The sequence below is a fragment of the Lampetra fluviatilis genome, chromosome 1 (genome assembly GCF_964198595.1).
Source record: "Lampetra fluviatilis chromosome 1, kcLamFluv1.1, whole genome shotgun sequence".
Classification (NCBI taxonomy): domain Eukaryota; kingdom Metazoa; phylum Chordata; class Hyperoartia; order Petromyzontiformes; family Petromyzontidae; genus Lampetra; species Lampetra fluviatilis.
In genome coordinates this window covers 1,092,605-1,117,563 of record NC_136275.1, presented here as the reverse complement: position 1 = coordinate 1,117,563, position 24,959 = coordinate 1,092,605, and the positions used below count along the sequence as shown (strand labels likewise).

At 46.8% G+C, this 24,959-nt stretch overlaps 1 protein-coding gene across 4 annotated transcripts in view; it reads right to left on the bottom strand.

The window, feature by feature from the left end:
• The window catches only part of LOC144947086 (tensin-3-like), a 132,022-nt gene that overhangs the window by 69,465 nt on the left and 37,598 nt on the right, over nucleotides 1–24,959 (bottom strand). For all 4 annotated transcript variants that reach the window (XM_078876311.1, XM_078876367.1, XM_078876444.1 and 1 more), the window contains exon 2: nucleotides 3,366–3,480. In XM_078876311.1, the coding sequence (XP_078732437.1) occupies nucleotides 3,366–3,480 (115 nt within the window). The remainder of the gene's footprint in view (nucleotides 1–3,365; nucleotides 3,481–24,959) is intronic.

The window sequence follows — 24,959 nt, the reverse complement described above, 5'->3', positions numbered from 1 at the left end:
CCGTGAGCGAGAATCGAACCCGGGTCGCCAGGTTCGTAGCGCAGCGCGCTAACCGCTACACTACCGCTCCACAAACACACGCGCGCACATACACACGCGCGCACACACACGCACACGTACACACGCGCGCGCACACACACGCGCACACACACACGCGCGCACACACACACGCACAACGCACGCGCGCACACACACACGCGCGCGCACACACACACGCACACACACACCCGCGCGCGCGCCACGCGCACGCGGGCACGTGCCCGAGGCACGACCGCAAACCACGCGGCTGCTCGGGTTGTTTCTGGCCACGGCCACGCGTCGGATACGCCGCGAGCCGCAGCAACGCGCCGGGCGGCAACCGGCTTTCATTCCGACAAACCGACAAATCCCTAGAACAAACCGATTCATCCCGCTGTATGTTTCTTTTTTTCTGCACCGCAACAACAACTTTGACTTTTTACGATTTTGTAGAAACACCTGAAATGGGAGCAATCCTGCAATTATCCTGAAGTGCAGAACTGTCACTTGAATACATTGTAAGGTCGCGCTCACTACACACGAAGTGCTTGCCGCAAATGAACCACGATAGCTTGCTGATCGCGTCACGGAGCACAAACCATCATCACGCAAACTCCGGTTATCCTCACAGGGGCTTTTGGCTCACCATCGACAAAGACGGTGGTCACCGCATCGCGTGGCGCTTTCAGATGCGCTTCTGCGGCCGTCTGGAACGCTCTTCCTTCCGATATTAGGAAGCCACTGGAGCTATGCACTTTAAAATCATCATCTAGATTGACGAACTAATTTCATTTTAATTGCTTTTTGTGCTTAGTTTGTTGTCATTTTCCCCGCACCTACGATTAGCACAGTTGACTATGTACGGTGCAAAAAGAAGTTCAACATACGTATGTCATTAATACAGAAGAGTAGCATATGCTATCCATGAGGGCGCATCAATGCAACGAATAGTTCACTTCGCTCTGCACCTAGTAGCCTCAGTTGGATACCTGGCCTTCTTTAACATCATTGGCGAGTGTGGTGAAGTGTAGTCAAACAACCCTTACGACCGACACGGCACGGGGAGGCCTTAACGCAGCCTAGATTGTCAATTGGCTCTGCATTATTATTATAATTTGCTGTAGAGTAACGCGCTGGTTATTTTGTACATTTATAACAGCCATTGGCTGAGTTTATCTCACTGATGAGCCCCAATTATTATGTTTTGTTGCGTATGGCAACACGGTTCACGAACTAAATGTCAACGTTCAGGTCTGCTAGCCATGAGGGGGCTTCATGAGAGAGTTCTTTTAATGTTGCTATCCCTCCGTTGAAGGAGCCCAGGCTACAGCAGTTTACTATGTGGTCCATAGTCTGGGTTGCATGGTCAAATAAGCCCCAATGGCATCTAAACATATCCACTTCTATCTTGACTAAAAGCTTTTGTGACTGCAGGAATCCATATTCTTTGGGTCTTTCGCTAAAGCCACGTAGACAGAAAAAATAACAAAAAATATCGACGTTTCGATCGCAACACAAGTGGTCGTCTTCATAAAAATATCCACTTCTCCCAAGCAGCCACAAAACAGGCTTCTCACAAAGAGAGCAGTCATTAACAGGAGTGACCCTCGCCTTTTTTATTTTAAATATTGTTCCGCTTAACTTAACAGCGCAGCATGTGTTATGCACTCTATATATTTATACAAAGGGTACTCGAAGGGATTTGAGAATAAGACGCTACAACAACTGCAGTGCCAACATAATAAATAAATATTTCAAACTTTGTTAATTCAATGCTGGATGAAGGCCTCTCCTCGCTGTGTCAGCAATACGAGCTGTTTGCCGACATTTCTGCACACACTGGCCAACACGAGTTCAAAGACCACTCACCACTCATGTTAGTCATGGCCAGAAATCAAACTCAGGTCAACAGGTTCATCGTGTAGTTCGCTAACTACCGCAGCACCGCTCACCAAATTATTAACAATCTTACAGCATCCTTGGCCTCCATATTAAAACAAATAAACGTAGCAGACTAAATGCTTATTTAGTAAGTTAAGCTTAGCATATATTTAACAATCTTGTTTGAAAAAAAGTTCACGCGCAAATTGTACTGTATTTATATTTGGTATCGCAGGGGAAGGCCCAAATATACATGGTAAGAAACAAACGTACGGCCTGAAGGAGGTTCGAATCTGGAGACCCCCTTTTTTGTTTGTGTTGAAGGATGATCGTTCTGTATCCTTCCCCGCCTGGAATGCGTGGTGGTCGGTTGTAACGCATCCTGAGCCGTGCATGACTCAGAGGATTAAAGGAGTCACAGCAGGAAAGCCTACCTCTTGCCTTGACCCAGGGAGGCCCCCACCCCAGCAAAGCGGTCACCCATGCGTGCATCAGTGGCACGCGAAATTGGCAAACAGGAGTGAAATCACCGCGCTAAGCATCGGTTTCCAGCCTCCCCTCCGCCTGGGTAGGAAGTCAGGACGGGAGGGAGAGGCCACGCTTCGTCCTCAAAAGCCGGGAAACGTTTTGAAACGCAGGCAAAGCCTGACAACCCACCATTATCCAATTTCACATTACTTAAGCAATGCGGTATTATATTACCGTCATAAACAGTTTTTACTACAAGTGTTTTATGCACTTATTTACTTGCAATTTATACTGCTTTTTCGTATTAAATAATCACGGTCTTGGATTCAGCAAAACTCTGGCACACAATCACATATGGTTGTTGGGTACAATGTCATGGGCTCAACAATGTTCACCTCTCAGCCAACTGAAAATGGGACTGATGGTAATTCCTCACGGACATTACTGCCCTTCTCCACTGTGCCAGTGGTCAGTGTGCCCGCTACGAACCCACTGTGTCCCCCAACCAAGCAGCACGACCTTGTTCAAAGAAGGGGGGGGGGCATACGAACAGGGGTTATGGCACAACGCGCTCGATGTTAAACAAACTTCAACAACCCTGAACAGAGGGAGCAGCGATGCGATCTGCATTTTTGTGTCGCGCGTTCTGCTCCTCCGGCCCTCGCTCCCCGTGTATGCGAGCAAAGGCTGCAATGTCCATCGCTTCTTCATCGTTACGAATCTGAAACCATCAGTTTTTTTACTCGACTCCAAGACTTTAGAAGCGGGGCTGAGCCTTGAGCAGAGGGGGGCTCAGCCCCTCCACGGATCCACTTAACCGGAGGAACCACCAAAACGGTGCATAGAGTCCTTTAAAAATGAAAAACATCTTCAATTTGTACGGTTCCCCGGCTGAAACACGGGGGGGGGGACATTTTGTGTAAGATCCCGAGTGCTGGGGGTGCACACTGCCACCGGGCGCGACTCTTGAGCGGGTCCCTCCGGCTCCAGGCCCTTACCGCGGCAGCAGAGGCCCTGCTGACCCAGAGGCTGTCTGCACGCACCGCACACCCGGGGCCGCTTGAAGCTCTTAGCCTTGAAGGTGTGAGCGTTGGGGGCCTCCGCTTCTTCGGGCTGAAAAACACAACAACAACAACAACAACAAAAAGGAATGCAGCAAACGCGTCCCTTCGGTCGGTCGCATTCACCATCAGCAGCAGCAGCAGCATCGCTGCAACTTACACCCGCTAACTTCCATCAGTTGCTCCGTCAACATCATCATCATCATCGGGACATGACAATAATAATGATGATCATCACAATAATAATGATCATCATTATGATAAATATAATCATCATAATGATGATGTCTTCTTGGTTCTTTCGGTAAAGTCACGTAGAAGGGAAGTAATAAAATAATAAAAATAAAACATAATAAAACAATTTTTATTATTTTATTACTTCCCTTCTACGTGACTTTACCGAAAGAACCAAGAAGATGAATCCCTGCAGTCACGAAAGCTTTAAATCGAAATATAATGATGATTATGATGATGATCATTATTTTCATGATGATTATGATGATGCCCGCACCTCCGATTATCACGGTTGGCTACGTACGGTGCAAAAGAAGCTCAACATACATATATAGAACATCAATACAACATACATGTACATGCATTATTCGGGTGACAGGTGACGCAGTGGCTACGCTTGTGCCTCACAGCAAGACAGACCTGGGTTCTATTCCTGACCCATGCAGCTGCCTTCCTGTGTGGAGTTTAAATGTTCTCCCCCTGTTCTACATAGGTTTTCTCCAGGTTCTCTGGTTTCCTCCCATCGCTATAACAACCTTACCATGTAACCGGTATGCGGCAACTTGCCCCCTAGTGTGGAAACTTGGCATAGACCACGTGACCGAGCCTTGAGATTCAGTGAGACTTTGCTGGTTAAACAAGTTTACCACTAATAATAAATGATAATATCGATGTGATAAACACTATCATCTATTTTCTATTGCACCTTCAATTGTGCTGTTTATTGCTGGCTGCTTGGAATGTTGGGCCTTTGAGCCTCTATTCGGCAATCATGATTTTAAAAATATATACAAAACGATGGCTAATGTATGGCATTTATTCAACAAATATAACTTAACAGACAACACCTGTGGTTAATATTTATATTTGCCTAATAACTCGTGAACACAATGCATCACTGAGCCAACACACACTGCTTTAGAGTCCCTGTCCTTGTGGAATGAACCACATCCTTTGATAAGCCATCCACTGAGTCATCCGATGGAGAGACGGGCCACTGCCATGGAATTTTGAGCACGAATTAATGGCCACCAGAGGAGATAAACACCAACGCATTACACATTTATATTGACAGACAAATGACTTTGCTTTGACAAGTGACAATACCGCACCTCCAATTAGTACGGTTGGCAACATACGTTTGGAAATAAGTTCAACATACTTTCGAAATTATTGCAACATCGGTGTAACTCCAACAGTGTTTACGCACACTTCAGAAGGCATCCGTTTTCCACACTTGCAGCCAACCCCTGATATTTTCATTCTCATAGCTGGACTTGCACGAAAGAGCAAACCCGAATTAAACATGAATGCTTTTTTGTGCAGTCATCGAAGGCTGGGCTGAGATCATCAACTCCACTAAAAGTGAGAACACGATTTCAACACGAGCGGCCGAATCCCAGAATATAACCCAGAATACTAGCGGTGCCAAGCTTGGTACACAGGGAGCCTCTCCTGGCCTCAAAAACCTACTCGGTTGAACTTCTTTCGCACCGTACGTAGCCAACCATGCTAATCGGAGGTGAACAAAGTATCAACCCGTTACAGTAATACGACTAACAACCATGAGCAGGGTGGCACACAGTCGATATTTATGAATGACAACAAGCTGCTGCCGCGACCCTCACCAAGACAAGCGGATCGAGAAACGCACGAACGAAAACGATGCACAATGAACTGTGGGGACCATTACAGAACCACAAATGAAGGCCCTTATTTGCCAGCATACAAATAATATAACACGGAAATAATGGCGCAATTCTAAATTACACAACGCACTTTTTGTGCGTGCGTGTGCGTGCATATACATACACACACACCGACAAATTATGGCGTAGAATCACTGGGTGGTCAGAGAAGGCTAATGAGTGTGGCCTCAGTCACAGTCCAATGTTGGCCAAGATTTAGAAGTCCTCACTCAGCAGCCCGACAAAGCTCCCTTTGCCAGGGCACCCCCCCTCCCCTATACCCCCCATACCACCCTCCCCTATAACCCCCATACCACCCTCCCCTATACCCCCCCCATACCCCCTCCCCTATACCCCCCATACCACCCTCCCCTATACCCCCCCCCCCATACCACCCTCCCCTATACCCCCCCCATACCCCCTCCACTATACCCCCCATACCACCCTCCCCTATACCCCCCATACCACCCTCCCCTATACCCCCCCATACCCCCTCCCCTATACCCCCCCCCATACCCCCCTCCCCTATACCCCCCATACCCCCCTCCCCTATACCCCCCTCCCCCACCTCGTGCCCACTGGGAGTGCAAAGCCAGCAACCACTCCATTCACTCGCCCCCCCCCTCACCACACGCGCGATCATTAAGAGGCGGCCCATTGTTCACACTCATTTGTCAGACAAATCGCGATCTACAATAAGCAGGTACAATACCCTGATACACACAGCGAAGAAGAAAAACACTGGACAAAGAATCCCTGTAAGCGAAAATATGTCGTGTATTTGCTTGCATTTACGCCGCGCACACAAAGCAACATAACGCTTATCATAATCATGTAAGCGCGCACCAAAAATACCCCCGTGCGGTGAGATATTAAGTCTAAAAGTTACCACAATGTGGATGATAGCGTTGCCACCTGTCCGGGTTTGCAGTCTGAGTGGGGGGGGGGGTCTGAGGCCTGTCTAGATACATTTGTAAATTCCAATTAAAGAAAACAGTTGTAAAAAAAAATCAGATGCCATCACGAACAGTAATGTCTCTCTGTAAAAACAGAAACGCATTTTGAAAACCCCTTCAGCAACGCGGTCAATGCTCAGGACATTGGCAGCGGCAGTGTCGGGTCGCCAGCTGCCCAGGTTGACCCGGACAGTCTGGGAGTTGCCGTCTGCGTTCAGGTGGCAGGAATTAATTCGTAGCGAGATCTTCTACCGGTGTATATAAACGGAGTGGTAGCTCCTGCAATCTCTCATTTACTTGATACAGCTGTCGTGGCTGTGACGGTTCCACCTGAAGACGGAAGCTTATGTTGCCTCCGAAACGTCGTGATTTTTATTTTATTTTACTTTTATTAATTTTAATGTTTTTACCTACACAGTGACTTGACCGAAAAAACCTAAGAATATGAATCCTTGCAGTCACGAAAGCTTCAAATCTAGAACTGCTGTGTCGAACCTGCACAGCTTTGCTAATGAACCTCGTGCGTTGGGGCTGTCGGCAAAGGTGGCAGCCGCAGTGGTTTTGCTCTCACCTCACGGTCGTGGCCTTGGCTCTCTGCCTTTGTCTCTAAAGCGAATCTGCTTTAATGCCTCACTTCTTCTCTGGGCGTGATGATGAGTGAAAACAATGCTTGTTGTAAAGTTCAAAGGATGGCAATTTGCGCACTAGTGGGCGTTCGGTGCTTCGTGCAATCGGCAGAAGAAAAAAGCGGCATTCGGAACGTACCCGAAGAAACTGTTCAGATTGGAAGCGACCGAATGAAATGATTTGAGTGGGTTGAAGAGTTAAACCAGCAGCTTCTCATCACTTTCCCAATTTCCCCACTCAAAATAACAAATGGAGTACTAGATCATGAATTGCTAACTTGTAATTCGGATGTAACATCGTTGAAATGGTGAACACCTCCGATTAGCACGGTTGGCTACGAATGGTGCAAAAAAGTTCACACATACATGCATGTACACAACAGTCATTTCCTGAATAAAGTAAGCATAGTACCACTTGTTGGAACAAGCGGTTCTGACCACTGCGCCACCACTCCCTCCACCGCACCATGAACAGGGAGGCCTGTGTTTGATTTCTGGGCAGGGCTAGCATCTGTGGCGAGTGAGACCTGGACTGGCCATGCGGGCCCCATAACCACGCCACGCTGACCAGAGTGGTGAATTACGGTCAACCAAACCGTCATTACCAATATCGTGGACAGATTTCGATTTAAAGCTTTCGTGACTGCAGGGATTCATCTTCTTGGTTCTTTCGGTAAAGTCACGTAGAAGGGAAGTAATAAAATAATAAAAACAAAACATAATAAAATAATTCTCACGACGTTTCGGCCACAACGCAAGCAGCCGTCCTCAGGTGAAAACCAGGTCTGTCGGGGAGTCAGACGCTGTCTCCCTGACAGACCTGGTCTTCACCTGAGGACGGCTGCTTGCGTTGTGGCCGAAACGTTGTGAGAATTATTTTATTATGTTGTGTTTTTATTATTTTATTACTTCCCTTCTACGTGACTTTACCAAAAGAACCAAGAAGATCGTGGACAGACTTCTCCAGCAGTCGATTTTCAAAGGGGCTATACGCTACATCATTATTATTAGAAGACTCCAATAAGTCAGAAGTGGCGACACAGTGGTGAGCACACTACGCTAAAACATGCGTTTGATTTCAAGCGGCGAATAACATCTGTCGCGTGTGACATCTGAACTGGTTTTGGGTCCACTCTTATCAACCCGCACTGACAAGTGTGGTGAAGTATGCTCAAACAAACCCGCATGACTGATGCAGAAAGGCATTTGTCCAGTTGTCGATTGACAAGGGTCTAAAACTCACCAACTGACTCAATCCAATAAGAATGAATGTAAACAGAGAGTACTTTCTGTATGTATGTTGAAAAAAAAAAATTAAGATGTATGTTGAACTTCTTTCGCACCGTACGTAGCCAACTGTGCTAATCGGAGATGCGGGGGAAGGACAACAAACAAAACACAAAAAGCAGTTCTAAAGAAATGAGTTTTCAATCTAGATTATGTAAAAGTGCGTAGCTCCAGTGGCTTCGTCATATCGGACGGAAGAGCGTTCCAGACGGCCACAGAACCGCATCTGAAAGCGTCTTTGTTACATGGCCAGCCAAAAACATCAGCATGGACACATTTGCACTGCCCCTCTTCAGCACTGTAATGGCTTTGTGGCTGTGGATGACAGCTGATAGCACCTGGGAATTTACACACCTGGGCAATGGCACACCTGGGCATTACCACACCTGCACACACAGGCCCACGATGGCCACCTCCAATCTGCACAGTCCTCAGACTCGCATGGGATCCGTTTCCCAGAAGGTCCCAGGTGGCTTGGAATGCTTCTATACGTGTGTGTGATCACCTACTACACCGATGGAGTCGTTTAGGAGCACGAAGGAATGTAACCACGTACCACCACTGTGATAACGGACCAACCTCTCCTTTACTCAATCATATTTACTTAAAGTGGTTTTAAGAGCTGCCGTAAATCACTGTAAGAACTGGAGTTCCCAGAGTGCTATGAAACTGCCACGCTCAGAATAGAAAACAAATACTGTAGTCTGATTTATTACAAAGCAACGACACCAGGGGAAAAAAGTAGATCATTCAGAGTTAAGAGCAGGTCGATTTTAGGCCAACATCACACTGGATGGACAACAATGAAGAGGTTTACTGTAACAAGCCGCCCCGCAGACTATGACCAATTTATCAACCGAGAGAAAAGCACCCCCAGCGTGTTCGTGCTTCGGGAACGATATTGATCGATGGTGCCTCGCCGAGTCTCGAAAGACGACGACGACCGGAGACATGGCCGCAGGGTACAGACAACTCCGTGCAGAGCAGAGGTCGCAATCGGGTACCCGATACCCGTACCCTACCCAATACCCGTACCCTACCCGATACCCGTACCCTACCCGATACCCGTACCCTACCCGATACCCGTACCCTACCCGATACCCGTACTCTACACGATACCTGTACCCTACCCGATACCCGTACCCTACACGATACCCGTACCCTACCCGATACCCGTACCCTACCCAATACCCGTACCCTACCCGATACCTGTACCCTACCCGATACCCGTACCCTACACGATACCCGTACCCTACCCGATACCTGTACCCTACCCGATACCCGTACCCTACCCGATACCCGTACCCTACCCGATACCCGTACCCTACCCGATACCCGTACCCTACCCGATACCCGTACCCTACCCGATACCCGTACCCTACACGATACCCGTACCCTACCCGATACCCGTACCCTACACGATACCCGTACCCTACCCGATACCCGTACCCTACCCAATACCCGTACCCTACCCGATACCTGTACCCTACCCGATACCCGTACCCTACACGATACCCGTACCCTACCCGATACCCGTACCCTACCCGATACCCGTACCCTACCCGATACCCGTACCCTACACGATACCCGTACCCTACCCGATACCTGTACCCTACCCGATACCCGTACCCTACCCGATACCCGTACCCTACCCAATACCCGTACCCTACCCGATACCCGTACCCTACCCGGCCGGGTACGGGTAGCCATTTGCGACCCTGGTGCGGCCGGGTGTCTCTCTAGAACAACTAGTGTCTCTCTACAACAACTAGTGTCTCTCTACAACAACTAGTGTCTCTCTAGAACAACTAGTGTCTCTCTACAACAACTAGTGTCTCTCTACAACAACTAGTGTCTCTCTACAACAACTAGTGTCTCTCTACAACAACTAGTGTCTCTCTACAACAACTAGTGTCTCTCTACAACAACTAGAGTCTCTCTACAACAACGAGTGTCTCTCTACAACAACTAGTGTCTCTCTACAACAACGAGTGTCTCTCTACAACAACTAGTGTCTCTCTACAACAACTAGTGTCTCTCTACAACAACTAGAGTCTCTCTACAACAACGAGTGTCTCTCTACAACAACTAGTGTCTCTCTACAACAACTAGTGTCTCTCTACAACAACTAGTGTCTCTCTACAACAACTAGTGTCTCTCTACAACAACTAGAGTCTCTCTACAACAACGAGTGTCTCTCTACAACAACTAGTGTCTCTCTACAACAACTAGTGTCTCTCTACAACAACTAGTGTCTCTCTACAACAACTAGTGTCTCTCTACAACAACTAGTGTCTCTCTACAACAACTAGTGTCTCTCTACAACAACTAGTGTCTCTCTACAACAACTAGAGTCTCTCTACAACAACGAGTGTCTCTCTACAACAACTAGTGTCTCTCTACAACAACTAGTGTCTCTCTACAACAACTAGTGTCTATCTACAACAACGAGTGTCTCTCTACAACAACTAGTGTCTCTCTACAACAACTAGAGTCTCTCTACAACAACTAGTGTCTCTCTAGAACAACTAGTGTCTCTCTACAACAACTAGTGTCTCTCTACAACAACTAGTGTCTCTCTACAACAACTAGAGTCTCTCTACAACAACTAGTGTCTCTCTAGAACAACTAGTGTCTCTCTACAACAACTAGTGTCTCTCTACAACAACTAGAGTCTCTCTACAACAACTAGTGTCTCTCTACAACAACTAGAGTCTCTCTACAACAACTAGTGTCTCTCTACAACAACTAGTGTCTCTCTAGAACAACTAGTGTCTCTCTACAACAACTAGTGTCTCTCTACAACAACTAGTGTCTCTCTACAACAACTAGTGTCTCTCTACAACAACTAGTGTCTCTCTACAACAACTAGTGTCTCTCTACAACAACTAGAGTCTCTCTACAACAACTAGAGTCTCTCTACAACAACTAGTGTCTCTCTAGAACAACTAGTGTCTCTCTACAACAACTAGTGTCTCTCTACAACAACTAGTGTCTCTCTACAACAACTAGAGTCTCTCTACAACAACTAGTGTCTCTCTACAACAACTAGTGTCTCTCTACAACAACTAGTGTCTCTCTACAACAACTAGTGTCTCTCTACAACAACTAGTGTCTCTCTACAACAGCTAGTGTCTCTCTACAACAACTAGTGTCTCTCTACAACAACTAGAGTCTCTCTACAACAACTAGTGTCTCTCTACAACAACTAGAGTCTCTCTACAACAACTAGAGTCTCTCTACAACAACTAGTGTCTCTCTACAACAACTAGTGTCTCTCTACAACAACTAGTGTCTCTCTACAACTAGTGTCTCTCTACAACAACTAGTGTCTCTCTACAACAACTAGTGTCTCTCTACAACAACTAGTGTCTCTCTACAACAACTAGTGTCTCTCTACAACAACTAGTGTCTCTCTACAACAACTAGAGTCTCTCTACAACAACTAGTGTCTCTCTACAACAACTAGAGTCTCTCTACAACAACTAGAGTCTCTCTACAACAACGAGTGTCTCTCTACAACAACTAGTGTCTCTCTACAACAACTAGTGTCTCTCTACAACAACTAGTGTCTCTCTACAACTAGTGTCTCTCTACAACAACTAGTGTCTCTCTACAACAACTAGTGTCTCTCTACAACAACTAGTGTCTCTCTACAACAACTAGTGTCTCTCTACAACAACTAGTGTCTCTCTACAACAACTAGTGTCTCTCTACAACAACTAGTGTCTCTCTACAACAACTAGAGTCTCTCTACAACAACTAGAGTCTCTCTACAACAACTAGTGTCTCTCTAGAACAACTAGTGTCTCTCTACAACAACTAGTGTCTCTCTACAACAACTAGTGTCTCTCTACAACAACTAGAGTCTCTCTACAACAACTAGAGTCTCTCTACAACAACGAGTGTCTCTCTACAACAACTAGTGTCTCTCTACAACAACTAGTGTCTCTCTACAACAACTAGTGTCTCTCTACAACTAGTGTCTCTCTACAACAACTAGTGTCTCTCTACAACAACTAGTGTCTCTCTACAACAACTAGTGTCTCTCTACAACAACTAGTGTCTCTCTACAACAACTAGTGTCTCTCTACAACAACTAGTGTCTCTCTACAACAACTAGTGTCTCTCTACAACAACTAGTGTCTCTCTACAACAACTAGTGTCTCTCTACAACAACTAGTGTCTCTCTACAACAGCTAGTGTCTCTCTACAACAACTAGTGTCTCCCATCTCTCTCTCTCGCCTGCCCAGTGGTGCACCTAGTTTGGCACAAACGGAGCAGTGGGGGGGGGGGGTGCTATACGCAGGCGGCGTGCACTGCCCTGCAGTGATTAAGTCGGCATAACAAAAGAGCACCTCCCATGAACAACGTTGCACGCGTCTATGATTCATCGCTTAATGCAGCCACAATGGGCAGCATTAGCATAGCATTTGTTTGGTAACCTTTGTCATTCGAGAGCGTCTGACAAAGGCTATACGCTCGTATGAACGTAACCAGCGTATGACAAAGGGAATACCAATGCATTGTGCATTCTGGTCCCGTACCAAGTGACGAAAGCGAATGAACTGCTTAATCACACGTAGCAGGAGTGCTTAAAACATTACACATGCGTCGCTTGTGGCGGCAAGAGCACTCAAACACACAAGGGCCATCTCACACCTGAAACATTCCCAAAGCAAAAGAGCAATGGACACGCGACACTTTCTCGATACCGTCACCCCACACACACGTGGGGACACATCGTATCTGTGGAAATGACAAATCCTTAGAAATTCCGGAGATTAGGTAAATCTGGACTTACCTACCAATGCAATTACATCATAATGTGCCGTCACACATTCTCGTTGCTGTGAAAGTACAGTAAAGTGCAGTTATACGCAGACCAACCACTTACCTGGACAACCTGGAAAGTCACTTCTGGATGTGCCCCTTGGCTCAGCCATCCGAACGCGCTCACACGCACAAGCACAGACAAAGGTCCCCCATGTAGCCTTTGAACGGACTGCAAAGAGAGCTGTTTGCGAGCACCACGCTACTGCGCTGCTAACGTAAAGGTTATTTTCTTAAACAATGTCCCAGATCATGTGATCGCGGTGACGTGAAACAAAGGATCGAATTTACACTGAGTTCACCTCCCATGTTAATGATGGTCATTGCCAAGCATTTTTACTGCCGACTGGCCCGGCTAAAGATTAACTTTTTTCACCCGGACTCGTATTGGAATGTCTGTGCTGCGTATGCTAAAACTACGTGGGGGTTTATTTACAGTTATTTTGTAAACAAACGTAGCCGAGTGAAAGTTAGTGAAAGTGCGGCGATACGTTTTCAAGGTAACTACGTTTCACGCTATTTCAGACCGATGCTTTCACAAACGAGCTTTGATTGAGTTCTCAGCCATGCAGAGGACGAGGCCACCAGGGTCCGTGACCTCGACAACGCCGCATCTCGCACAGAGATACGATGCTGGTGGACGTACACTTTGCATCCATAGCTCTCGGGCATAACCGTAAAAGTTAGGAAATGTTTAACCACAAATGTAAATAATCACCTCTTAATGTTATACTGTTATTTCAGATTGTAGAGGAGGGAGGGGGGACACATGATCCAGTAAAATGGCAAACACGAACCTCGTTTATAAAGGAACGTTTGAACGGACAAACACGTTGGGTCACTGCGCTAAGCACGCCCAGCACTCTGGGTTCTCTTTTAATGGCAGGATGCTGTCAAGAGGAGCGTCGATTTATCACGGAGCCAAAGAGGTGAACATTTACCAGATCCTGACACCTCCCTTTCCGAAAAGCGGTGGAAACTTCTCAACACGCGCTCGGGATAAATGTAAGACGGCAACAAAGAATGTGTGTGTGTGTGTCCGAGCAGCTATCGAATCCATAGGGTCTGCTACACGCGTTGAAATTCAGCTGGCAGCGTTCAGGTTGAGATGTTCAGCCGTGCCACGGTTTGCGCCGTCGCCCGGGTGACCGAGGTAAACACTGCGACAAGGGGGTGTCACGGTCCATTTTACAACTTTGTCCACAAAATTGAATTTCGAAAATATCCACGAAACAAGAAACTCTGAATGGCCATTGCCCATTGGAGGAAACAAAAGCCCGATTGTGATATGCGCTGCAACGTCAAATTACAATTTTATGGAAACGTTGATTGCTATATCAAGTAACAAAAAAGGTTTAAAATATATATTTAAAAAATCTCAACTATTTTGTCATTAAATGCTGCAGACTGCACTTTACATGATGGGGCCTGATGGGAATAGAATGTATATTTTTCTGATGAACAGATTTTGCATTGGCAAAAGAATAGTTACGCTATTAGTAGCCATTAAGTTAAGAGATAATCCTTTAAATCAACATGTATTGCTACTAAGCAGACCCATTGAAAAAGTAAACAGATTACCATAATAGGTCAATAACAAATACGTTACAATAAGGCGGTATATGCCAACATGCCGACCATTCTTGAATCAACAGCTCAGCGCCATTCATAAGGAAACCCTCCCGTACGTCAGATCCCTCAATTCCACAAATGCCAGCGACTGTTGCCACCACTCGGATTATTTTATTCGGCAAAATGTATCATTGCACACGTGTCCGCTCAACTGGCGTGCCACGCTGCGTTCACAAACTGCGCGTTCACAATTTCTCACACGACGTGAACATCTTCATTGCTGAAACACGCAGCGATGAGTTATAATTTGCTGCACAAAAAAAAAAACGTTTACTCTGGAGACTTAGAGCGCCTTGTGTGAGTACAGGAGAAAGGGCCGGACAAAGCCTCGAAAGGGGGTTGTGTGCGTGCGTGTGTGTGTGTGTTTTTTTTTATCCTTGTCCATTTTGCCCTGTTCAAGCAATGCGCTCCCAAATCGAGATAGGCGGCGGTAATCCCGTGCGTGCCCATCATGGGTCCTAGCAACCGGGGCCCCTGCAGAACGAACCTAACGGCACCCCCCCCCTCCCCCCACTGCCTCCAGCACGCGACAGTCACTCACGCACCTCCCGCTGACTAGTGTCGCCGGCTCGACTTCAATAATTCAGTCGATTCTTACGGAACGGCCTTAGCTCGTTAAGCGACAGCAATCACCGTCAGCGAGGCGAGAGAGTGAGCCGAGAGGTGGGACCGCTCCCAGGTGTCGTCTCGTGCTGCCGAGGTCTCCACGCCGAAAGGAAAACCCAACGCCGTTGCGTGACGCTTCATCCACGAGATCGTTCCACATTTGAGACTATGCTCAGCGGGATCTATACGCGGCTACAAAAAGCCATTTCCTACAAATGTAAGCATGGAAGACGCTTGCTGTTTTTTTTATTAAAACACCTGCACCCATGAATTGATGACCAAATAATAAATTATCATTGACAGCAGTTTCGATTTAAAGCTTTCGTGACTGCAAGGGATTCATCTTCTTGGTTCTTTCGGTAAAGTCACGTTGAAGGGAAGTAATAAAATAATAAAAATAAAACATAATAAAATAATTCTCACGACGTTTCGGCCACAACGCAAGGACGGCTGCTTGCGATGTGGCCGAAACGTCGTGAGAATTATTTTATTATGTTTTATTTTTATGATTTTATTACTTCCCTTCTACGTGACTTTACCGAAAGAACCAAGAAGATTGACATCCACTGCTGGGTGAAGGCTTCTCCCAAACCGTGTTGGTCACTGGGGATGCGTGGCCATACTTCTCCATGTCTGTCAGTGCAGATTGGCGAAGGGAGGGACGGGGAGAAATAACCGGTTCGGATATCACTCGTCACTGATGTTACCCTTGGCCGGGAATCGAACTCATGTGAGGCGGTTTGTAGCGTAGTGGGCTAACCACAAGGCCACCACTCCTGTGCCTTGATATCTCGCACGAAATGCTAAATCTCTGTCATAACGTTACCCTTCTACTATTCCCTCGTTGGTGCACCGAATGCACGTATCCTGCACCATGAGAACATGTTCTCAAATAAATGTGACCAGCAAACTATGGCTCCCAAAAGGCTCTCATGGGCTGTCCTTACCTTTTAACGCGCATAAAAACAGATTATTTACATCACAGTTTACCGTATAATGCATAGCTCCCATTGTTCCGAGTAAAGCATCGGCATGACCAATCTGCGTGTCCCTAACAAGCCGGGCCCTTGTTAACACATACCAGAAGGCTCACATTTCAAGCCTCTATTCTGCATTAGTTCTTTATATTGATTCTTCCCGTGATCAGCGGAGCAATAATAAAAGGGCGCACTCTCCCACGCGCTGCCAGGGATTTGTGGCGGTGATCTGCCGGCTGAGCGCAGGGGTCAGCGAGCCAAAGCGAAGTTGTGTGGAGCCCTCATCCTCCTTCTACTCCTACTCTGGGCACCGGCCCAACGCCATCCTCCAGCCGCGACTGACATTCACACGTCGTCGTCCCCCCGCCTCTCTCCCTCTCTCTCTCTTCAAACGGTGCGACATGCTCTCTCGAGCAAGGGAGTTTCAACAAGAGGACACGACTGTCACGTAAATACGACACAATCAACTGATTACGTCGCTCTGCAGAGTTTTACAAAACGCGTCGGCACGATGGGATGACTGCGTTAGATCACTCAGCAACCACACACGGCGAAAGCAGCACAGTAATTAAGTTTACATATTTTTTTATAGACGGCGCTTGGGATGTCCATGCAGGTGAACCCAAACGTCCTGTTCAACGTTTAACAGGCGGTATGAACTTCAGGCATAATGCCACAAACTAAACGATTTGCTATCAACACCCCAAAAAAATTCTGTGCCGGGAAAGTTGTTCCAAAACAAAAAACACACCGGCACTACGTGTGCATCATTTCACGCGTAATCCGCATTTGTAAATGTCCGTGTATTTCACGTTATACATTTCTAAAGGAGGGACCCCCCCTTCCGTAACATTTGACGGCGTTAAATCAGTGCGAAATTCCTCCAAACCGCCGCTCGGTCAATCAAAGCGACTGGTAAACACGGCGAAGTAAAAGTTGGAGAGCGCGCGGGGGTGGAGGGGGGTCCCTGAGCGAGACGAGGCGTTCGCTTGGCGGCCTTGGCCCCGCTCCAGGTCGATGGAAATACAAATTAAAAAGAGGCGGCCGCTCTCTGCTCGAGTGTGCGGGCGCCAAGCGGCCCAGTAATTTCGAGACACGCAAGACGCGCCTGGATTCCGCTTGGTGACATCACCGCCTTGCGAAGACAACGGTCCGCTTCATCCAGGCGACTTGGGGGCGCAGTGCGGCGTTCACCGCACCGCGTGTCGCACCAGCGGCGTTCGTTGCGTGGGAAGATACAACTCGGTTGTTAGTGAAATGCAGGAGCACGCGTTTCTTGCAACGGGTTGTTAAACGTGTGCAGGGTTCGATCTTAAATTTGGAGCTTTCGTGACTGCAGGAATTACTCTTTGGTTCTTTCGGTAAAGTCTTTCGGTAAAAGTTACGTGACTTTACCGAAAGAACCAAAGAGTGTGCAGGGTTATCGTTGTTGTTGTTGTTATCCTTATCATTAATATGACTGGCACAGAATGGTGATGACTTCATACAGCAGTGGTTTGATGAAGGGTTATACATTGTTATTTTCATTGCTGCTTTTAGACAGAAAAGCGGTGGCGTGGTCTAAGTGCGCTCTGCTATCGACCCCTGGCCATGGCTGACACCAGTGAGCGTGCGACGTCTGAACTAGGCACTGGACACCGCGCCTTCACCAGCCCGTGCACTGACCAGCATGGTGAAGTATGGTCAAACAACCTCATGAGTGACACGCTGTGGGGGAGGCCATTATCTAGCAGTGGACTAACAAAGGACGTACACATTATCATTGCTTTAATTGATCATCAAATATTTAAATATAATCACCCCTTCCAACATGAACTGCTCGAAGTGTGAATGTTTCTCTTTTTAAACTCCTCATTCCGTGACCCACATATTTTAACGATCTCAATTCCCTTCTCGCCTAGACAGCACGTGTGTGTCTGCTCTTCCACTCGGGTTTGTTTGTGGGTGGAAGGCCTGACAAGCAGCCGGGCTGCTGTCATGCCAGGTTACACGAGTAACGCTTTCAGGCCGATCACAACCTAATGGCACATAACATGAACCTGCTGCAAATGAAGACAACCTAAAACGAACTATTGTACATTGCTGTTTACTTATTTGGCAAGCACAAGGACCGTGTCATACGTTCGTGGAAGCATCACTCAATTTCATAACCCTTGTACAAATAACCAGCAATAACGACAGTTTAGCAAAACATTGCCATAAAAATATAATAAAGTAGGTGTTTACAGACAGTGAATAACAATAACACACAATAACCTACAGCCCTTTGCCGACCGACTGATTTTGTTATTGTACTATTTTAGGTGAATTCTTAGCATTTCCTATAATCGCGTGCTTTTGTTGACTTAATGAAGAGGGTATTTAATTTGCCTTTATTGGTGCGGGGGGAAGGGTTGGAGTGGGGTGGGGCATGAGAGCCCAGGCCTGGTTTAGATGTCACTCAACACTGATGTTAACCGTGGCCAGCAATCCATCCATATCAGGTTGCCGGGTTCAGAGTTTGGTCCGCTAACCAAAGGCACGACCCTCTCCTCCGCCTACCCGGTGAATAATGGCATGAAGCGGTAAGAGCCGTTACATGAAATACACATAAATGAAACGCAATGACACACTACCTCAGCAACAGCGTGGAATGAGGCTAATGAAACTGTTACCGCTGCGAGTCTGCATCAGCTCGAATGTTCTCTCCAGATCCCCTTCCCCGCCCCCCCCCCGGGTGACCCGCCGTGAGGCAACGTTGCCCCTTAGGCGCGAGCTCTTCTCAGAAGGGACATTAAGCCGGCTGTCACATCCGCTTCCTTGAGGGCATTCAAGTTCCCAAGATGCTCTCTCGAAGACTAGACCATTGTGCGTCTCGTCATGGTCAAATATTGCAAAATCTCTCACAGAAGGAGGGCCCCTTTCACAAAGGAGGCATACGCCATTTAACGGAGCCGCCGCGCACTCTTCAATAATATTTGCATCGCAAGTTTAATAATGAATTCGTCCTCATTCAGCGAAACCACAGGGGATTTGTTCCATAAGCAAAATCTTTACACTCTTTCAGCAGTTATAATGCTCTCGTAAACTTTGACTTCGTGGACCTTACTTCAAGTATTATTTATCCAGGAAAGTACCAATGAGTCTCAGGGCTATTTTTTCATTGGGATATTCGACGAATTAATCGATTTGAAAAAGTTTGCAAACCTTCGGAACACCTCAAGAAAACGAGAGCAAGTGAGGGCATAACGTTTACTGGTTCGCACAGACAGGTCCATAAACACACGCGCAGCCCAGAGGAGTTTGAGAGTTTCACAAACCAAACGGAATCTACCAACCCTCGCCTTCATTAGCTCTGGATACACATCCTGAGGGTCACGTGAACCCATTAAACACAACGAATTTGAACGCAAACATTTCGGTCGTACACGTGTGATTAAAACATCGAAACGTTGCGAGAAATTATTTATATTTTATAAAATAATTAATGGATGGTGACAGCCATGATTCATTAATTGCAACATGTCCGTGAACATAGAGGCAACTCAAAAAGGGAATTATATGAGAAGTTTGAAAAATATATATTATGTGTATTTGTACGGCACATTGTAACATATGCAGGTGCCAATAATTTTGTAAAGCTGCTGGGCAAAGGTCAAGCACCTTCTTGTATGAAGTCAGCAGACTCTGGGCTCCAATTAGCATTTTAATAGCGGAGACAATGAGGGGAGGGGCAGCCCTGTCCCATGCCAGTAAATCACGTGGCCAGATATTTGACCTGCCCTTGTGAGTCCATCGCTCTCATGTCGTTCACCAGCTCAACCCCTGACCCCTTGTTGTGCTTGGGCAGAAATGGTGCCACGTTCACGTGATCAGTGCCAAAACGTGTAACATTCCTACGTTCTATCCCTTGATGTCCTTCCCCCGCGCCTCCGATTAGCACGGTTGTCTACGCACGGTGCGAAAGAAGTTAAACATGTGTGCGTACACTATTTCCCTTCTTCTCGACTTCGCAGTCAAATGTGCAGTGTCGGTTTGAAGCAGATGCAGAGCACCACTTCGCGAGCACTCATGCGACGCGTGGTGCAAAGAACAACGTTTTACAATTTACTACGATGCAGACATTAATTGCTTTATGTGACTTCAATCTTCTAAGTTGAAGGTTAAGGAAAGAAAGCGCCAATGTACCTACTGCTCAGCACAATAACGCTCCTCTTTCGAGCCAGTTCAACCTTAACGGCATGATCGGTCTGTAATAGCAGTCATTAACACAATAACGGTAATAGAAGGGGAAGTTAGAGAAATAACAGCATTTACGATACTCGCAGGGAAAATTTGACAATTTAGTAATTTTCCACAGCCAGCTTTCAATCTACCTTAAAATACGTTTGAAGAAGATGAAACCCCGATAAATGGAAACATCTGGCCGAAATTATCCTGTTCGGTTCCACGAGGCCAAACTCGTGTCAAAGTGATGTGGAAGACGTAGCGAACTTATTAGCGGAGAGAGCGAGAGGGAGAGGGAGAGAGAACGCCGAGCAGAACCTGGGGTGCCCTCGTCAGAGTCGGGTGTGACCTTGCCAAGCCTCAGATGAAAGCTCGATCTTGTGAAGTTCACGGCTTCTACAAAGAGGGGCTAAAGTATATTTATGGTAAATGTCACTCGGCTCGTATGTCACGGCGATGGCCAGGGCGTGCACGTCTTCCTGTTTCAAGATCAAAACAATAGGTAGACGGGAAGATGGATGGGTCGATACGTCAACGGATATTTTGGAAACTCGACAAACGAATTACCTACGTGGAGTCTGTAACGAAAATATTAATGCAAACAATGACGGACTTGCCTAATTATTTTGGTTAAAATTTACAGCATTAAAGTTGTTTACCAATATTGTAAGAAAGAACAGGGGGTATTGGATCAATCCTGGAGAAATCCGATCAGCTACGATGCTCTTTTTCACAACTATCCAGTTGGGGCACGGGGGTCAGAAAGTTACAATAACAAATACTACTATCCGTGGCTGGGAATAAAACTCACGTTGCCGGGTTTGTAGCGCGGTGTGCTAACGCATCAATCTGGATTAATTCCCTTTTATCATTCTGCCAAAAGCCGGTTTGCCGTGTGAGCTGTTCACACAAGCCTGTCATGGACAAAACTTCTGATGTCAAAAAAAAACCACACACACATAGAACCCCCAGAAGGAGGCTTCTATAGATCTAGAATATTTGTGCATTATCGTGATCAGATATGCCAAAGCTCATGTCGCCCACACATACGGCAAACCCAGCAGAGCCCCCCCCCCCCCGTCAGCAGCTGGCGTCGCGAACTTTCCTCGGATTTGCAGAAGGCGGAGGGGTGGGGGGGGGCTCTCTTACAAAGCTCAGGAATGCCAGGAGGGCCTCGCCCCTCCCCCCTCTTCCCAGCTCGCAGCGGATCCGCAAGATGGCTTAATCCTAAACAATCCACAGCGGCGGCCAACCCCTGCCCCATCGCCACCCCACGCCTGCTAACCTTTGAACTTCACTGCATGCCACGAGACCCTTTCAGATGCCCCAGAGTGCAAAGGGGCACTCTGAGCCATCGCTAAAGGGCACCGGTGATCGGCTTTAGTCCCGTGCACACAGTGACCAGGTGTTGCCCAATGTGAGGCCGACAAAACACGCACGTGACTGTCACACAGGTCACGATGTAACAAAAGAATGGCTTTGTTACAACAATAAAAATTGGGCTAAGCGGTGATATTTAGAGGTAGAATTAACGGCGCAGTCCCGACATATATTTGCTCGGCTCACGCCACAGCCGGTGGAAAGGCCTCCACTAGATGGGGTCCTAGAGAGCCCCTCTCGAGGGTAATGTGGGCGTCCTCTTCCCCGCAGGAGACACGCGTCTCAGGAGTGGTGCACACCGTGTTAAGTCCTGCCCCGAAATAGTTTTGTTTGACGTGAAAACAACGATTGATGTATCAAGGCACTCGACGGGCTGGAGGCTGGAGGCTGGAGGGGAAACACGATGTCTAACTGCGACGCTTTCGCCAGCTTGCCTGCGTCCACAGACACCGAGGGGGACGTTTGACGGTGACCATTGTGGGACAGCCGGCGCCGACTGGTCAATGAACCGAATTCAACAAACGGCCCCGAGCAGTCCGCCGTTTCTCATCCTCCTCCTCCTCCTCCCAATCTGACCCCCAGGCAACTTCACTCTCCGCCCACGTGGGAATGATGTAGCTTTATTTGAACGAAGCCAACAACATTTCATTCCAGTCAGTGCTCAACAGTTAAGGGGAAATGTGACATTAAAACGGAGATAAATGGATTAATAACACAGGGGGAATGTGACATTAAAACGGAGATAAATGGATTAATAACACATCACGCTTTGTTAAATAAATACAAGTTTGGTATCCGAGAATATTCGCAGAAACCATACCTAAACAAGCATTAATTAAATTACAATTCATAACATTGGCCAAGATAAATATCGGTATAAACTTACAAATTAAAATTGGACGACATGGTATGGAATTTGTTATATAAACGGCTTTGTAAATGCAATGTAAATGTATTTCTAATCCTAAAACTTGGACAAATAAAAGTTATATTCAGGCCCACGGCCAGAAAACAACAAGCGACGTGCATGCATCGGGGTATGTCTGTCGGAGAGCAGTCGGTCACAGCTATCCCCGATGCGTGTGATGTACAATCCTGAATACTCGAGTTATCTTCAGTTGTGTTTATACCAAACTCATAAATAGGGCCACCCTCCCCAGTCTTGCAGTTTACTTTCCATCTTACTGCAGCGCACAGTCCACGTGAAAATTTAAAATCCTTTGCATGATGGTACATTTAATTAGCTGGTAAAACATTGAACAATGGTTATGAATAGTGACGAAGTGGTTGCCACTGTTAATTGCCTCTGCTCTACTTATGCCAACAGCGTCCGTACTTTGGCTCCCAACTCCGAGCACAAAGTGAAATGCATGCACGTGCCCACTATCGATACCACCAGCTACACGATCGATGTCAACAAATCAATCTTGCCGAACAAATATCTCTGAATAAAACAGAAATCAGGAAGCCACAGGTAAAAAAATATATAAGTTGTGTGTGTTCCGTGTGTGCGCTACACCAAACAATGGTTCGATCCAGGGCCTGGCTCCAGATCCTCTCTCATGGAGCAGCCAGCACAGCTGGTGTGTATGTGGAGGGGCATCATGGCAGAGATAAACCACGAAGCAGAGTGCACTTGTGTGGGCCAAAAAGACAATCACCGGTGCAGAGATGACCTCGGCACCACCCTAGCACTGGCCCCGATTAGAGTTATTTTGTGACACTCAACCCAAAATGTTACATTTCTGGCCCAATGCCTTAAAATCGTATACTCCAAAGGTGAATTTAGCGTGTGCTTAAATTCATCATACGTTCTGAAGTTTAAAAAAAAAATTCAGAATTGTGTAATTACCACGTAGATCTTGAACGTATATAACGCCAGTGGCGGCTTGAACGTGGCGTGCCAGTAGCCAAGAAGGACTCTGCCATTTGTCGGAAAGGACCCTGTGAGTTTAGTGGCAATTGAAGGTAAATCCGTGTTTTGGGGGATTTTTTTTGTTTGACATGTATCGGGTGACAGGTACGCAGAACACCTGCCCACGAGCCTCCCGATTTATTTGTTCGAGCGGCACAATGACGTGGGAAGAACCCCCATTCGCATGCGACCGGCCTTGTCGGAGGTGCCACTGACGCATCTAAGAAGGCTCCTTTATTTAAAAATATGCCCACTAACTTGACATGGCAATACGACGCCGAGTTGGTGAACAAAAATATATAAATGTGTACGTGTGCAACTCCGTATATTTTTGCATATTTCCCCGTACGTTAACTTTCAACTTGAGATTAAAATATCATTGTGCGTTAAATGTTGGGCAGTAAACTTTGATTGCAGAAGGCCTCCCCCTTCAACAGTATTTTTTACAAACTGGAATGAAAGTCAGTTTCAACACGTAGGCTGTCGCGACCAATATCATCCACAATACATATATTTTTCGGGTTAGATCGCGTAAATATATAAATGTGTCGTTAAACCCGCCACCACCCGTAACGAATTGGCACGTTCTGTTTACGTGACAACCCTTACTAGTTGGCTGTGTCGGGTGGTGGCGGGTTCAACGACACATTTATACATTTACGCGATCCAACCCAAAACACCTCTATTATGTATGAAATGAAAGTGTAGTTGGTTTCAAGACAGAAAACAAATTCCGCAACCACACCATCGCGAATAGGGGAAGGTGAAAACGTGATTTTTTTTTTTACATTTCTGATCAACGCAAATCAGCATCACGATGCCACTCGCCGACATCTCTGCGCCGTTGACAGAGACACACGTGGACTGAGAGATTGTCTCCATACCTCCTGCGGTTTACTGCTCGCAGGATCACGACCTAGCGTCACTGGAGAGGGCTGACATTTCAGCAGGACACTGAACATCTCCGCAATAGCACACGAAGATGAAAAGACAACTTGCTTCGAGGAGACATTAAGGCTTTGATGGCTTTGTGTGTACAAGCAGAGAGAGAGAGAGAAAGAAAAAAATCTCCGTTGAAGAATGCTGAAAAACATACAATGCACCCCCCCCCCTCCCCACATAGGCATGAAGGCGGCGTGAAAAATAGCAACAGGGATTGAAGCAACCGGAGTTCAAGGCGCGCAGTTTAT